The sequence below is a fragment of the Meriones unguiculatus genome, chromosome X (genome assembly GCF_030254825.1).
Source record: "Meriones unguiculatus strain TT.TT164.6M chromosome X, Bangor_MerUng_6.1, whole genome shotgun sequence".
NCBI classification, from domain to species: Eukaryota; Metazoa; Chordata; class Mammalia; order Rodentia; family Muridae; genus Meriones; species Meriones unguiculatus.
Genome location: NC_083369.1, coordinates 133,817,076 through 133,833,813, shown reverse-complemented (window position 1 = coordinate 133,833,813; position 16,738 = coordinate 133,817,076). Strand labels below are relative to the sequence as shown.

At 41.0% G+C, this 16,738-nt stretch overlaps 1 protein-coding gene across 2 annotated transcripts in view; it reads right to left on the bottom strand.

Annotated features, from left to right (window-relative positions):
* Positions 1-13,560: 13,560 nt before the first annotated feature.
* The window catches only part of Egfl6 (EGF like domain multiple 6), a 68,149-nt gene continuing 64,971 nt past the window's right edge, over positions 13,561-16,738 (bottom strand). For both annotated transcript variants that reach the window (XM_021655621.2, XM_060374975.1), the window contains exons 11-12: positions 16,190-16,455; positions 13,561-14,325 (exon numbers count right to left, since the gene is read on the bottom strand). In XM_021655621.2, coding sequence (XP_021511296.1) covers positions 14,215-14,325; positions 16,190-16,455 — 377 coding nt within the window. In that variant the 3' untranslated portion in view covers positions 13,561-14,214. The remainder of the gene's footprint in view (positions 14,326-16,189; positions 16,456-16,738) is intronic.

Sequence of the window (16,738 nt, the reverse complement as noted above, 5' to 3'; positions counted from 1 at the left end):
GGTGCCTCAATTGAAGAATTGCCTCTGTCAGATTGTCCAGTGGACACACTGGGCTGTGTTCTCCATTTCTAATTGACATAGGAGAGCTCAGCCTATTGTTCCCAATTCACAAGACCCAAAAAGACCGCTAGGATTCAAGTCCATTGCAAAACACATGATGATCTTTTTACTACAAGCTAGAGCTCAGACTCATACCCTCACAGCTGCAGCAGTTGAGAGTAGAGCCCCGCCCGGAGCTCAGGGTAGTTAGGTGATTAATAGATCCCAGTCCTTCCCACTGCACCCAAAACAGGGGAATTTCAGCCTGGTAAGCGTCTATTGGTTGAAACACAAAAGGGGATGTTGCATTTTGAACTGATTGGCTATGACTACGTGCCAAAACAATTAACGGTCTGGCTTCCTTTGTTTGGCTGTGGCTAGGGGAGAGGAACGATCTGGGCCGCTTTCCTAGCAACTGTGTCTCTAGTGGGCAGGAAAGAATGCAGTAAGGCTGGTTCCTTCCTACAGGTGCTGGACATGTCTCCACCTGTCTGGACTTTGTTTGGGCTTGTGCTTTAAATTTTAATTCAATAGCCCAAAAAACTAATTTTTAATTATTTGGTCTCTCAAGCCCACTGTTGGAAGGAAATACTGTCCTTAGGCTCAGACTCTCTATGAAAGGTAGGTGGTGTGTACTTGAGAGCAAGGCAGTAAACAGCATTCCATCATGGTTTCTTCTTCAAGTTCCTTCCCTGACTTCTTTTAGCCATGGACTATAACACAGAAATTGAAATCAATCCTTTCCTCCCCATGTTGTATTTGATCCTTGTATTTATCCCAGCATATAAGCCACTAGGATTTTGGCTGAAGATCTTCAAGTGTGTGGGTTGCAGGCAGAGGTGGATGATGCAAAATGAACAACTGGAGCAGGTGCTAAAAGTTATTGGCTCTCGAGATTGAGAACCTCTGGGTAAATTGACACATCAGGACTCTGCTGAAGCTCGGTTAGGGAGATGTGCACATGTAAGGCCTAAGAGAAGTTTCAGAGGGTGTAGCTGAGCTCTGAAGTAGTTGTGATAGCATGTCAAAGGCCCTAGGTTCAGTCCCCAGTGGAGCATTAAAAACCCCAAAGCAAACAGTTCTAAAAAGCTATTAAAAAACATCCATGAAGAATTAGTCTAAATATTAAAGGTTATTTCAAAACTCTACCAGTAGAGCCTTCAGGAACATTATAACCAGTTTTTTTCCCCCCATGACTTTGCTGTACTGAGAAGAAAAAAAAAAAAAGGCATTAGTCAAAATTCTGAAAACATATCCAGATTATAATGCACTCTCCTTTGCTCCTTTGGTTGTGAAAGAAAAATAAATTCCGCCTCCCCCCGCCAAAGAAAACCCATAAAATATTGTATATCATCTAAGAGTCATGCTACAATTACTATGTAGGCCTGCCTTGGCTACCTGTGGCTATTTAAGTTTAGAGATATTTAAAAGTCATGCCAAGTTCTCAGCAACTTTAGGTACTGGGTACTATATTAAATGGCACAGGTTGCCACATGTTCATTATGGCAGAAAGTTTTGTTGAACAGTCCTGACTTTTAGCTCATCTGGAATGATTCTATAATGGATGGAAACAGACAATAAGAAGGCTGCTGAGAAGTTTCATTGTTTGGAACAATTTTTGAGTAGACTGATAATAAAAGTACTCATTTTTATGATCAGTTATACATTTGGTTTTGGGTCTTTGGTGTGTGTGTGTTTTAGATTTATTTATTTATTGTGCATAGGTATTTTTTTCTGTATGTATGTCTATGTGAGGGTGCAAATCCCCTGGAACTGGAGTTAGAGGTGGTTGTGAGCTGCCACGTGGGTGCTGGGAATTGAACCTGGGTATTCTGGAAAAACAGCCAGTGCTCTAAACCATGGAGCTATCTCTCTAGCCCCAGGTCTTTGGTGTTTTTATTTCAAGATATGTTTATGTTTTATTTTATGTGTATCAATGTTTTGCCTGACTGTGCATTTATACATCATCACATATCTGGTGCCCAAAAGGGGCACCAGATAGTTCCCCAGGAACTGGCATTGCACATGGTTGGGAACAGAACCTGGGTCCTCTGTAGGAACAACTAGTGCTCTTAAGCAGTCAGCCATCTTTCCAGTCCTGGATGTTTGTTTTAAAAATCATCTTTCAGCTGTTTTGAAACTCTGAGTTTCTCCTGGATCAATTTCATTTAATGCAGTGGAAACTACTTTTCAATCCTCATTAGGTCTCTGAGTGGCAACACTGATGTCCTGAGCTCACATAGACAGCCCTTTCCTGTAAATTCCCAAGGGATAGAGGCAAAAATCCTTTCTGGGGCCTCTCCAGAGGCTTACTTAGGAAAAAAAAAAAAAAAAAACCCTGCAGATGTTGTCCCTGGAATGAAGTCAGAACAACTGCATCTCTTTTGGGGTTCTAAGATGTTGACTGACATTCATTTCCTGTTAAACAGCAGGGCTTAGGTGGAGATGTTCATAAATGTTAGAGAACAGAATGGATGGAATTTTTTTAAAAGAGCTGTTTCCTTTACATCTCAAGAGTTACAGTATGACAGGAAACATTGTAAAAAGACAAAGAGTGTAGAGACACAAACTCTATGTTTAATTTCTGCAAGAGATGCCTCAGACAACACAGGTAAAAGGACATAGAAGCTGGACTATTCTAGGAAAAGAAGACACACCAGAAAGTTAAGTTTCTGCACAGATGAGACTGACTAAAACAGTCTGATTAAAACAGACTGATTAAAACTGATTTTCAACTGGGAGTTGGAAGGTGGGTCTTACCTAGCATTTTTCAAGCTCAGGAAGGCAACTGGATTTCTGGCATATACATGTATATATTTAAGGTGTAAAAATAACAGTTATGTATTATTGTGTGTGTGGGGGGGTTAGAGTACAACATGTGAGAATCAGTTCTTACTATCATGTGAGTTCCAGGGATCAAATTCAGGTTGTCAGGCTTGGTGGCAAGCACCTTTACTACTGTCACCACTACCAATATACATGCATACATACATATTTTTATATATATTTGTAATCTATAATCATATATATATATATATATATATATATATATATATCCCTGAATGTATCGGAATTCCCTTTGTAGACCAGGCTGGCTTCAGAGATCTGTTTGCTTCTGCTTCCCAAGTGCTGCTATTAAAGGCACAGGCTATCACACCCAGCAAAGACTTTTTACTTTTAAAAATTGTGTTAACTGCTTACTTTGTTGTTGTAAGCCCTTTATTTTGCAAACAAGGCCTCACTCTGTAACCCAGACTGGCCTTGGACACACAATTATTTGATTCCCCTGCCTCAAGCTCTTGAGAGCTGTGGTTTTAGGCATGCCCCAGCAGTCCTGCTTTATGTTTAACTGTCATAGAGTTGTGATTTCGGTTTTCTTTCGTTGGGAAATAAACTCAGTAAAATGGATACATCTTAAAGTTATATCTTGGTAAAATTATGTCTTCTGGATGAAGAGCTGGTCTCAAGAGCTTCCTGTTTGTCCTTCCTACCATTTCAGGGTAAGTTCTCTCTGACCTCCGTCTCCAGACACTAGTGTTGTCTGGCTGCACCTTATCAAAAGAAACAGACCTACTGGGTTGGAGAGATGAGTCAGTAGATAAAGTGCTTCTTGTACAAGTCTGAAGCCCCTAGTTCCTGTCCCCAGCACCTATGGAAAAACTAGTCATAGTGCTATACATCTATACCCTCACTGTTGGAAGTAGGGAGACAGCCTAGCTGAATCAGTAAGCTCCAGGTTCAGAGAGAGACCCTGTCTCAAAAAGTAAGATGGAAGGGCTGGAGAGATGATGATTCAGTGATTAAGAGCACTTGCTCTTTCAGAGAACTCAAGTTTAGTTCCCAGCGCCTACATGATGGTTCACAATTGTCTATCACTCCAGTTACAGGGGATCTGACATACTTTTCTGACCTCCTTCAACACACACACACACACACACCACAGACTCATAGTACTAGTTTCTATAAGTTTGGTTCACTCAATTTTATGTCTATGGAATTTGCCTCTGTGGTAGATTTTCATTCTGTGTGGTATTGCTTTGTATTCAGCTAACATATGTATTTTGATGTTGGTGGTTATTTAAGTTGTTTTATTTTGTTTTTGAGACATGGTCTCTCTACATAGCCCTGATTGTCCTTGAACTCACTGTATATCAAGCTGTTCTTGAACTCACAGAGATCAGTCTACTTCTCCAGTGCTGGCTTTAAAGGCATCAGCCCTATGCCTGGCATTGTTTTGAACAATCATGAAATAAATTACTATAGATATTTTTATTCATATCTTTTGGTGGATATATGCCCTGCTCTTGAGTATATACTCAGGAGTGAAATTGTTCGAAATAGGGCAAGCATTTGTTTTAGTCAACATTGCCAATGAGGTTGTTACAACTGACACTCCCATCAGCAAGGTATGGGAGTTCTCATATCCTCCCTGACACTTAGATTATTAATTATTTTGATTTTAGAGATTTCTAGGTGAGTGGTCTTCAACCTCATTTTAAGATCACCTGTTGTTGTGGTTTGCATGAGAAATGTTCCCCATAGTCTCTTGTATTTCAGCACTTAGTCCTCAGTTGGTTGTGGTTTGGAGAAGTCAGAACTTGCAGAATGTGAGCCTTGTCAGAGGAAGTATGTCACTGGGGAGAAGGTTCTGAGAGTTTATAGCCCCATTCTACTTCCAGTTGACACTTTCTACTTCCCATGTATAGTTTTGATGTGATCTCTCAGCTTCCTGCTTCTGCTGCCATGCTTTCCATGTCAGTATGGACATCTACCTATCTGCAATTATAAACCCAAATAAATCTTTCTTAGGATGATTCTCATTATAGTATTTTTGTCACAGCAACAGAAAGCTAACTGATGAACTTTTAGAACTCTTGGAGATCAGGCTGAATCAGGCTCAAGCCAATGACATCAGAATCTGGTGGGTCAAAGTTTAGTCATTACTATAATTTAATGCTTCTTGGGTACTCCTCATTGAAGATTGAATACCACTACTTACATTTGCTGTGATACCGTCTTCAACTTAATCCCAGAGCCTTTCAATAATCACTGATTTGGGGGTCTGGAGAGTGTGCTCAGTAGTTTAGAGTGAGAGACCAAAGAATTTTGGGAATTGTTTTAATGTGTAAAGCACAAGCCTGAATGGAGGCCAGCCAGGTGGAGACATTTCCAGCCACTCGCCGGGAGGATCTTGCCTTACCACATTCTTTTCCTGGCCACTGGAGATATGGTTGCTAGGAAATGACTCAGATGGCCAGGCCAGAACTGTTTATGGACTTGGCACCTAAAGTAAACCAATCATTTCAAAAGTCAGTTTCCCTTACCCAATCATGCCAAGGCATATAACCCACTGCTTGTAGTTTTGCCTTCTAAAAACCTTGTCACCTTAGACCGAAGGGCAGCACTCCTTCTCTTCAACCAGGGAGGTTGCTGAGACCTGGGCTCGAGCTTGTAATAAAAAGATCATCATGTATTTTGCAATGGACTCGACTTCTGATGGTCTTTTGCGGTCTCACAATCTGGGTACAACAAAGAGCATTTGCTACTTTTGCAGAGGACCTGAATTTAGAATTTAGCACTTATATGGTGGCTAATCTGACACCTTCTGGTCACTATGTGCACTAGGCATGTGCATGGTGCACATACATACAAGCAGGTAAAACACTCATACCCACAAATAAATAAATTTCAAAACAAAACCACTGATTTCAAATATTAAGAGCTGAAATAAACTACACAAACCCCTTAGAGCGTAAAACGTGGCATACATTCTTCTGTAAATAGTCTGTTTCTTGATACTGAACTAAAAGAAACTCAAGAGATTCCCAATGGCTTACCATCCCAGTCTCCTTTGGGATTTTATCAAGAAGCTGTTTGAGCCGGGTGTGGGGGCACACACCTGTAATCCTAGTACTCAGGGAGGCAGAAGCAGGTGGATCTCTGAGTGTGAGGCCAGCCTAGTCTACAAATCGATTCCCAGGCAGCCAAGAGTCAAGGCTACACAGAGAAATGCTGTCTCAAAACAACAACAACAACAACAACAAAACCAAAACCCAACAACAATAGAAAAAAAAGTGGTCTCAAATGCTACCTGATTTCTCATTGCTCAGGGAATGAAACGTGTCATCTCCTTTTGTTGTGAAAAGAGTCAGTCTCTTAGCTTGGTGTACTGACTGGAATAGACAAGCCCTCAATTCCAGCGTTTTCATAATGGAATCTATGAGGTGGACTTTGATGGGACAGAACCAGCTTTGCTCTGTAAATTTATTCTGTAAATTACCCATTTACAAAGTAAAGCAGATGCCTGTTCCCCCTAGTCAGGGTGACCTCAGCACAGTCTGTGACTTTTTTCTTTAAAAAAAAAAAAAAAGGATCTCATGTAGCCCAGGCTAGCCTTGAACTCTATATATAGTAAGGGTGACCTTGAATTTCTTTCCCTCTTTTTTTTATTTTGTTTTTTTTTTAACTTGTATTAATTACACTTTATTCACTTTGTATCCCCCCATAAACTCTTCCCTCCTCCCCTCCTAATCCCACCCTCCCTCCCCCTTCTTCATGCATGCCCCTCTCCAAGTCCACTGATAGGGGAGGTCCTCCTCTCCTTCCTTCTGATTTTAGTCTATCAAATCTCATCAGGAGTGGCTGCATTGTCATCTTCAGTGGCCTGGTAAGGTTGCTCCCCCCTCAGGGTGAGGTGATCAAAGAGCAGGCCAATCAGATTATGTCAGAGGCAGTCCCTGTTCCCATTACTATGTAACCCACTTGGACACTGAACAGCCATGGGCTACATCTGTGCAGGGGTTCTAGGTTATCTTCATGCCTGGTACTTGGTTGGAGTATGAGTCTCTGGGAAGACCCCTGTGTTCAAATTTTCTGGTTCTGTTGCTCTCCTTGTGGGGTTCCTGTCCTCTCCAGATCTTACTATTTCCCACTTCTTACATAAGATTCCATGCACTCTGGCCATAAGTCTCAACATCTGCTTTGATAGTCTGCAGGGCAGAGCATTTCAGAGGCCCTCTGTGGCAGGTTCCTAACTTGTTTCCTGTTTTCTTCTTCTTCTGATGTCCATCCTCTTTGCCTTTTGGGATGGGGATTGAGCATTTTAGTCAGAGTCCTCTCTCTTGATTAGTTTCTTTAGATGTACAGATTTTAGTAGGTTTATCCTATATTATATGTCGATATGAGTGACTATATACTGTGTGTGTCTTTCTGTTTCTGGGACAGCTCACTCAGGATGATCCTTTCCAGTTTCCACCATTCTTTTTTTTTTTAATTTTTTTGAGACAGGGTTTTGCTGTGTAGCCTTGGCTATCCTGGCCTCTCTTTGTAGACCAGGATGACCTTATACTCACAGAGATCCAACTGCTTTGGCCTCCTAGAGTGCTGGGATTAAAGGGCTGCGCCACCGTGCCTGGCTTGAATTGGAATTTGTTCTTTTCTTTTTTCTATCACCCAAGTGCTGTTATTACAGGCATGCAGTGTCTATGTCCAGTTTATTTCGTTCTGGGGCTTGAACAAAGAGCTTCTTGTAAGCGAGGTAAGTATCTATGACTGAGTGTCAGCTACCCCATCCCCTGGTATTTAACTTTTGAGCACAGTACTGTGGAGGCTCCATTACTATGAGAGACTATGCAGGTGGAGATGCCATCCTTAGCAAGTCATTCCTACAATGGGTCCTTGTCCTGCACGGGGCACTGCAGCTCACTTCCAAGGCTTCTGTCTGCATGCACACTACTGTCCTTGCTGTAAGTTACTCAGGGTCCGTCTCTGTTGCTTGCTACTAGCCCACACTGACATAGGTTTTTAAAAAAAAAAAATGTGACCCTGGTGTTATGCCCAGATCTTAAGGTCCTCAAAGACCATCAGGAGCCAGACCATTTATGCAAGAGCAAAGAGCTTTATTTAGGCTTAAGCTCCTTCTCTCTTCCATCACCAACACAGTGGATCAGAGAGGAGAGCCCTAAGCAGCTGCATGGTAGGGTTTTTACTGGGGCTTGAGGAAGGACTGGGAATTTCCCATTTAACAGTTGCATGCTTGGGTGACATTCAGCAAGGGTAACCTTGTTACAAAGTTATTGGCTAACTAATATAACATTGAGCAAGCTATCTATAGACCCCAGGAATGTTAGGTATTTTCTGTGCCATGAAATGTTCTACTACAAGGTTGGTGGCCTGCTCAACACAAATGCCCTACCCACCCTGATATAAGATATCTTCCCATTCTTGTGGTTATCTCCAGGCTGTTCCTTGGGTAGGAAATCTTATGACCTTGTTTCTGGAATTCGTGACCTATGGACTAGTTCCTGGTGACCTTGGGGTGGGGTCACTAGTTCCTGGTGACTTTTAGGTGTCTTTGTTTAGGCCTAGTTCCTAGTGACTTTTGGGGTGTCAGGCCTGATTCTCTCACTGAGATTCCAGGACAGGAAGAGTCTGACATTACTAGGGTGTTGAAATGTCCCTTTAGATTAAGACATTGGGTGCTGCTTGTATGAAACTTTACTCAAGAAAGGTTACACTTGAAGCTCTCTGTGTTTCCTATGCTTGTGATATAAGAATAGTCTCCCAGCCAGTTTCTGTGGCTCATGCCTGTAATCCCAGAAAGGCAGAGGCAGATGGATTGATATGAGTTTGAGGCCAGCCTGGTCTACAAAGCGAGTTTAGGACAGCCAAGGCTATAAAGAGAAACCCTGTCTTGAAAAAAACTAAACCAACCAACAAAGAAAAAAAGAAAGAATACTCTCCCATCATTTGTCAGAGACCAGCCAAACTTCACAGCAAAGAAGGGTGAATTGAGAGGGAACCAGAGGTCTGTAAGGCTGGATGCTTTGATGTCTCAAGCATTACTGGACTGGAAGGGTTTTTGTATGAAGATAGAAGTATAGGTTCTTAAAAGACCAAGGAGGAGGCAGGCATGTGAAGAAGCAGTCCATGCCTGAGGTACTATCTGTCTGGTCATAGTCCATAGTCATTCACTAAAATAGAGGCTTCCCAAGAGGGTGTGGTGGGATTTCTGAGAAACTTCAGACACTGAAGGATGAAGTATCTTGTGCTCAGCAGGAGAGCTGGGCAGGTGGCTGTAGGCGAGACTCATCTTTAGAGGAAAAAAAAATATTTTTTTCATACAGGGTTTCATTGTGTAGCCCCACTGTTCTGGAGAAAAGATTTTTTCCTCTTTCTATTTTTCTCTCCCCTCACCAATTTACACCCACTCCCATCCCCCATCACCCTACCTACCTATGTTTTGAGACAGGGTCTCTCTATGTAGCCCTGACTGTCCCAGAATTCACTAGACCAGGATGGGCTGAAATTTACAGAGATCTACCTGCCTCTGCTGGGATTAAAAGCATTAGCCACGGTGTCTAGGCCCCTTTTGGCTTTTTGAGACAGCTTCATGTAGCTCAGACTGGCTTTGGATTTGCTATATAGCTGAGACTAACTTTGAATTTCTGATCCTCCTCAGGCTGCTGCATGTTTAAAAGAATGTGCCACCATACTCAGCCTAGGAACAGACTTTTAGAAGGAGCAACAGTATACAAAGGAGCTTTCTCAGGATGGCCAATAGATAGGGAGCAAGAGAGAGTTGCAGATTCCTGTCAGTGGGACTATTTCCCTTGGCCTCAGTCCCTCTCAGGACTACATTGACATTCACCACCAGTAGCCACATGATGTCCAGGGTGTACTAGTGGGGGTTCTGGGAGACATTCCCAATGTAAACTGTTAGGACTGTGCAGCGAAGTTACACAGCAGGTTCATAAACCACGTCACGTGACTGGTTCCATGTGGGGGGTTTTATTAAGGGAAGGGGAGGGTGTCACTGGGCAGGGGAAGAGAGAGAGAGAGACAGAGAGAGAGAGAGAGAGAGAGAGAGAGAGAGAGAGAGAGAGAGAGAAGGAGAGGGAAAGAAAGCCATGGTGGGGGGAGGGAGCGTCCCAATAGAGAGGAGAAGAGCAAGAAGGCAAGAGAGAGACAAAGTGGCAGGTTGGTCCTTTTATGGAGCAACTTAACCACACCTGCCAGAAGCAACACTAGGTAGGTGACACATAATGACATCATAGGTTGCTAGACAACCAAGAAGCAGGCTGCCTAAATACTAATATTCCTCAGTTTTTCTATAATTAAAAAATGAGGAGCTTGGGCTGCTTCTCATATAAGGCAAATTAACATATGTTCTTTGGAAGCAGCTCTTGTTTGCCATGCAAGGGCGTAAGAGAAAGAATGAAAAAAAGTAATAGCAACAAAATGTCCAGATTACATATTAAGGAGGAGAGGAAGCCCCTGCCCTGGAAAGTTGAGGGTAGAGGGTGGAGTTGCCAGCCTGCCTAGCAGCAGATAGGGACTGAGGAATGCTGAGAAAACCTGGAGCTACACGTCCTGGGTCTGAAGCACATCATTCCAGCCTTTTGTTATTAATAAGTAAATAATGGGCAGAGATTCTCTTCTGGCTACTTGCTGAAACTGGGGGCCCTGTAGGGAGGTCAAAAGGCTGAAATGCTGGCCAAGTCCAGGAAGAACAGGCTGCTTTGATATTGTCCAGGGTCTCTGAGGACATTCATGGCTGGAAGGGAAAGTGCAGATCCAGCTTGACAGAAGTCTGTAAGGTCAGACTGGAACACCTGTGGTAGCTGCTTTGGCATTGTCATGGATATAGAAAACAAATGGATCCGTCAGGTTACTGGAACATATATATAGGTAGAAGACAAAGTAGGTTATGAAGAAAATTCCTTTAGCTGTACATTTCAAACTTTTGGGAGAGCAAACAGAGACAGAAGAAGAGACTTGAACATGAGAACCTCCATTTACCTGAGGGAACCTCCATTTATTCAATCCGCCCTCTGAGATAGGCAATAGCCCAATTGACCTGAGAGGTGGATTCAGGTGGATTTCTTGCAGCTTACAAGAATTACTTTTAAGCTTTGCAGAGATAAAACTTTAGACATGTTAGCATTATAATTGTAATTTGTAGTGAAATATACCAGGCAGTAGACATACACATTTGTGTTAACAGCATAAACATTTTTTAAAGGTGAGTTCTGGAAAGGCAGAAGCCTTTCGTGAAGTAGAAGTGGCAAAAGCTCACTTGATCGTAACCTTTAGTATGATTACACATACTGGAAGAGAGGCTTTTTTTCTCTCTATCCAGAAGAGGTTGTATGTACATAAGTATAGCACAATGAGAAACAATTTTTTTAAGTCTATACTTAAAAGACAAACCAAAGGAGATTTAAAATCTTGAGCTTGGATCCATTATAGTGGGTGGTATAGTGGAATGTTTTTGTATTAGAGTTAGATTAATAAATTAGAGCTCTATTGCTCTATTGATAAAGGTCACAGCTCTAAACAGTCAATATAAAAGCAGCACAGCAGGAGGAAATATTAAGCATTTTTTTAAACCTATTTAGGATACCTTAAATCACCTTAGACCTTGCAACCTTTATAACTTGCATTTACTATCTTCATATACTTTTTAGACCCTCAAACATTTTCTTAGGGCTTTGTATCATGAGACATATGTGAGACTGCTGTTAACATTAACTGTCCTTTAGCTAAAGGGATGGCAAAAGGTTACATCTGAGACCTATTTCTTGAGTCTGGCAACGCATATTGTGTCTAGGCCTGACAGTAGAAACTCTAGGACTCAGGCTTAAGGCCTGATCCCCCACATATAAAGAGAACTGAGAAGGCATCTGAAGTCTTCCAAGACAGAAGTTGGCAATATGTCCAATGGGGCCCAAGTGTGAGGCCAAAACAGACTATCTATAATGGTACCCTGGGCTGGGCCAGGGTGGTGGAGGTTGCTGAATCTAGGAGCCATTTCTCTTCCACCACGCCAAGGAGCATGAAGGCTGGAAGTGTCTGTGGCTCTTATGCTGGTTGAGCCTCCATGGCTGGGCACAGTGAACAAGCCTGCATGGGAGCATTTTGACTTCTGGAGGCCGGTCTGCCAGCAGGCAGGGTGTGGCTTGTTGAGGCAGCCATGGGACCAGTGTACTTCCTGGCTGCATTGAAATAGTTACCTGGCAGAACTGACTTTTGGCTATACCCCAGGAGGATGGGGCATTGCAGACCTCATGTTTTTTTGTGCAAGAAAGCCAACAGCCTCAGAGCAAGGTCTGGAGCACAGTTTTTTTCTGTCGATGAGCCTATCAGGAAGACTCCTCTCTTATTATTTTTACCAACTCTTGTTATGATTATTCAGGGACCATCTTCAGCTGTTTAATTAAGTAAACAGTTAGACTATAGGACTATAAATATATTTTTGCATCTATAGGACTATAAATGTTTGCATCTGTAGGACTATAAATACATTTTTGCACATGTTAAAGAACGTGATAATCTATAAGATGACTGACTATTAACTTACATTTGTTAATCATTAAATATTAGGACTTTAGGTTTTGTCCCTGTTAAGTTGGAGCCTTAAAAGTCACAAACATTGTCCATTAAAGCGAGAGCATAACAGATTCCTGTATGATTTAGTATATAAAAAGTTTATAGCTGGGGTTGGAGAGATGGCTCAGAGATTAAGAGCACTGGCTGTTTTTCCAAAGGTCCTAAGTCCAATTCCCAGCAACCACATGGTGGCTCACAACCATCTATAATGAGATCTGGTGCCCTCTTCTGGCCTGCAGGCAAAACATAATAAAAAATCTTTAATTTTTTTTTTTAATAATCATATCCAGTTAACCACATTGAGTCATAGTAAGGTAAATGGATATGTTAATGATCAATGATTCTATGATTACTTATGTGTATGGTTCTGGGACATGTGGTTTTTATTTTTTTTCTCTATTGAAATACTTTGTATTCTTAAAAATTCTTTAAAATGGACTAAAATGGCTTACCTGGTGAAATGCTTGCCTGGAATGCATGAAACCCTGGGTCCAATCCTCAGAACCTCATAAATTGGGAATGGTGGTTCCTGCCTGTAATCCCAGCAGATCTGAAATTTAAGTTTATCCCTCCATATGCAGTATGTTTGATGCTAACCTGGGCTACATAAGACCTTGTCCATAGACAGAGGGGACAGTATGGAGAAGTCAAATCTGCCATCCAGAAGGAAGATACTGCATATATTCACCAAGGCTGTTCACTATAGACATATCCCTGGAAAGATAGTACAGGCAAATCTTGTCTTTTAAGAATACAAAGTATTTCAATAGAGAAAAATAAAAATAAAAAACAACCCACATGTCCCAGAATCATACAAATAAGTAAACATAGAATCATTGATCACTAACATATCCATTTACCTGAGTATGATTCAAGGTGGTTTACTGGATAGAATTATAAAAAAAAAAATTAAAGAAAGATTTTTTTTTTATTATGTGTTGCCTGCAGGCCAGAAGAGGGCACCAGATCTCATTATAGATGGTTGTAAGCCACCATGTGGTTGCTGGGAAATTGAACTCAGGACCTCTGGAGGAGCAGACAGTGCTCTTAACCTCTGCAACATCTCTTCAGACCTATTAAAATTTTTCTTTAAATGGGCAAGATTGACTGAAAAAGAGCAGGCTGAGCCACTTAAGGCAAAAATCCATGTTTAATTTAATTGTTTTCGTGAAGTAGCTTAAAAGTTAAAACAATTAAACATTTATACATGATTTACTTTATTATTTTATGTATGTGTCCATATGGGCATGCAGGTGTCCACAGAGGCCAGAAGATGGCATAGGATTTTCCAGACCTGGAGTTACAGATAGTTGTGAGCTGCCATGTGGGTGCTGGTAATTGAATCTGAGTCATTTGCAAGAGGAGCCTGTGTTCTTAACCTCTGGGTCATCTTTCCAACCCCCCAAAATTGACTATTTATCTGTACTTATTTTTTTAAAATGTTGCTGTTATTCTAGAAATGTTATGTAGAATAATTAATCAACTCATGTAGCAAAAGCAGATATACTGGGTAGGGGGAGATGAGCTGGCATTTTCACATTTTGTGACATAATGTGGAACATTCAGAAACAATCAAGAAGGCACAGTGATGCTATATATAAAGCAAGCCTTAGTACATTTGATATAAGAAAGGAGTCTTATGTTAATTTTTTTTTTGTTGGAGCATTATACATTTTCAGCTTGTATTTATAAATGGGAGAGTCCTATAATGCGATATAAAAAGAAACCACAGAGAAATGACATAAAAAGCCACATATGAAGCTATATAAAGGAAGACAATGACACTCAACCTTCTATGGATAAAAAACCATCTGGACACAAGCCTGACACCAGTAATACGCCGTCCACTGCAATTTCTCCAGTTTTGCCTTTGCCACGTTCTGCTTCAAAAATGACCTAGTAACAGAGAGAGAGTGTGTGTAGAAAGTTACTTCAAAACAATGGTAGCAAACTGTTGACCAGCTGTATAGAAATTGCCTTTTATATAGACTGCGTAGCAATGTCTTGAGTATATAGCAATATGTTTCCCACATGCTAAGTGCTCACAGTGAGGGTTCTCTTCAGAGACGATGGGGTTGCAGCAGATTTGGAAGGATTCTGGAAAGTCCTGTAATTATGAGCAGGGAACTTTTGCAATTTCTATTTAAAGAAATGAAATTAAAAATAAGTAAAAATCTTTTCTTAACTCTTAAAAATGTATTTCTTTTAAGGGTGGTGTGTGTGTGTGTGTGTGTGTGTGTTACTGGCATGCCCCACCGAGCCTGGTTTATACAGTGCTGGAAATTGAGCCCAGGGTTTTGTGCATGCTAGGCAATCACTCTACCAACTGAGCCCCTCTTTGTTCTTCTATTGTGTGACTTTTGACCTTTCTTTCTCAAGAAACAGCTCTTCTGAAGGTCCTCCAAACTAAGTAAACACTTTATCATTTTATCTTATTTGTTCTTTATCAAATTCATTAGCAAACTTCCTCTTAAACGTTTCCTTTTCCTTTATTATACCTACTTCTACAGTAAAAAATTAACTCACCTGGTCTGAGTTGACCAAAACCTGAATATTTGAAAGAAGGTTTTGTCCCTGACTGCTGACTGAGAATCTGCCTCTAAGCCTGTGAAACAACTTCAATAAAGGTTTTTTACCCATAACCTTTAGCCAAGGCAGATGGCTTATGCTCAGAATGATATTTTTGATAGGTGCCTTGGGTTACATGATATCAATATAGCCTCTGGGAATGCTGAAGACTAAATAACTAAGGTCAGTCATGCTGGCAGTCATGTGGGTAGACTGACCAGTATTAACAACCTTGAAGGCTTGGAGGGATAGGTTAGTGATAAGTGCTCACCTTGTAAGCACAAGGACCTGAGTTCAACCCCTAGAATGCATGTAAAAAAGCACTGTGTAGTGATGTGCACTTGTAATTCCAGTGCTAAGGAAAAAAGAGGCAGGTGGACACCCAGGCTTGCTTGTCAGCTAGTCTGTCATACTTGGCAAATTCAAGGCCTGTCTGAAGAAACAAGGTGGCCAGGCCTGAGGAACAACACCTGAGGTGGCTGTACTACAACCTTTACATTAAGATTCAGACATGTACAAACACACACCCACACCCATACACATGCACATACATACACACATACACCTTTGGATACCAAGGCCTGGGTGGGCTTCCCTGGTGTGTAATACTTTGTGGATCTTGCATATGTAGTTGCTAGGAGAATTACGATCTACACGGGGGTCTACTGGGCAAAGAAAACTACAAGCTTCTGCCTGGAACTTCCTAGTCTCTGTTTATATCCCATTTTCTCCTTGCTGATTTTAATGTATATAAACAACAACTATAAAGGTAACATTTTCTTTATCAGTTCTATGAGACCTTTTAAAGGATTACCTCCATCTCGGTGGTCTTGGGAATTCCCCCAACAGCTACTCTTTCAGTTCAGTTAAAACAACCTTAAAATAATATTCTGACTACCATTTATTGAGCTAAGTTCCACACATAGAATGAATGAGAAATCTTTTTTCCTGCTTGCTTTTTTTTTTTTTTTTTTTAAACATATTAAAGAATGCATAGCCTGGTTTTCATGGGAGTTAGTAAGAGGATCCAGGTATTCTGACAGGTCATTTCCATAGAGCCAGATGAAAACCCAAATTTGTTACGCTGATTAGGCAAGTCTTGCCTATCTTCATACTCCTGAGACCTACAGACAATCAGTAAATAGTTTGTTGAAAAAGAAAAATGTAAATATGGAGTTCTTTCCCAACTTACACTTTTGGTAGTATCAATCTCTTGGTACAACTGGATTTTTCCCTTCTTCCACTTCCCATCCTCATTTTCAGTCTCTTCCCATGCCAGTGCATTGTTGCTATCTTTCACAAACACTCGAAGTTTTCCTACTTTGTCTCCAGCCAGCCGGTAATCAAAGAGCAAACAGAAGTTGCGTTGGGGTGTCAAGTTGGGGAGGAGAAGTTTCAATCGGCCAATATTTTTTTTGTGCCCTGCCAGAGCAGGGACTGCCATATAATAACCAGCAGCTTTAAGAGAACAACAACAACAACAAAAGGTTGTGATAAAAAGTCTGACTATAATACATAAACTAGCTAAAAAAAATGAACAACAGTCTCTCATAGGAAATACTGAGGTCTTTTACATTTTAGTTGAATGGTTATGCAAAAAAATGAGTTATATGGATTGGAGAATTGAAATCTTTTCCTATATAGAGAAGAGATCTCAAGGTCAGAAAGTTGAGGTATTTTCCACTTCCATAAGAAAACAAGAATATAACAGAATGATTACTTAGCACTGAAAACAATTTGT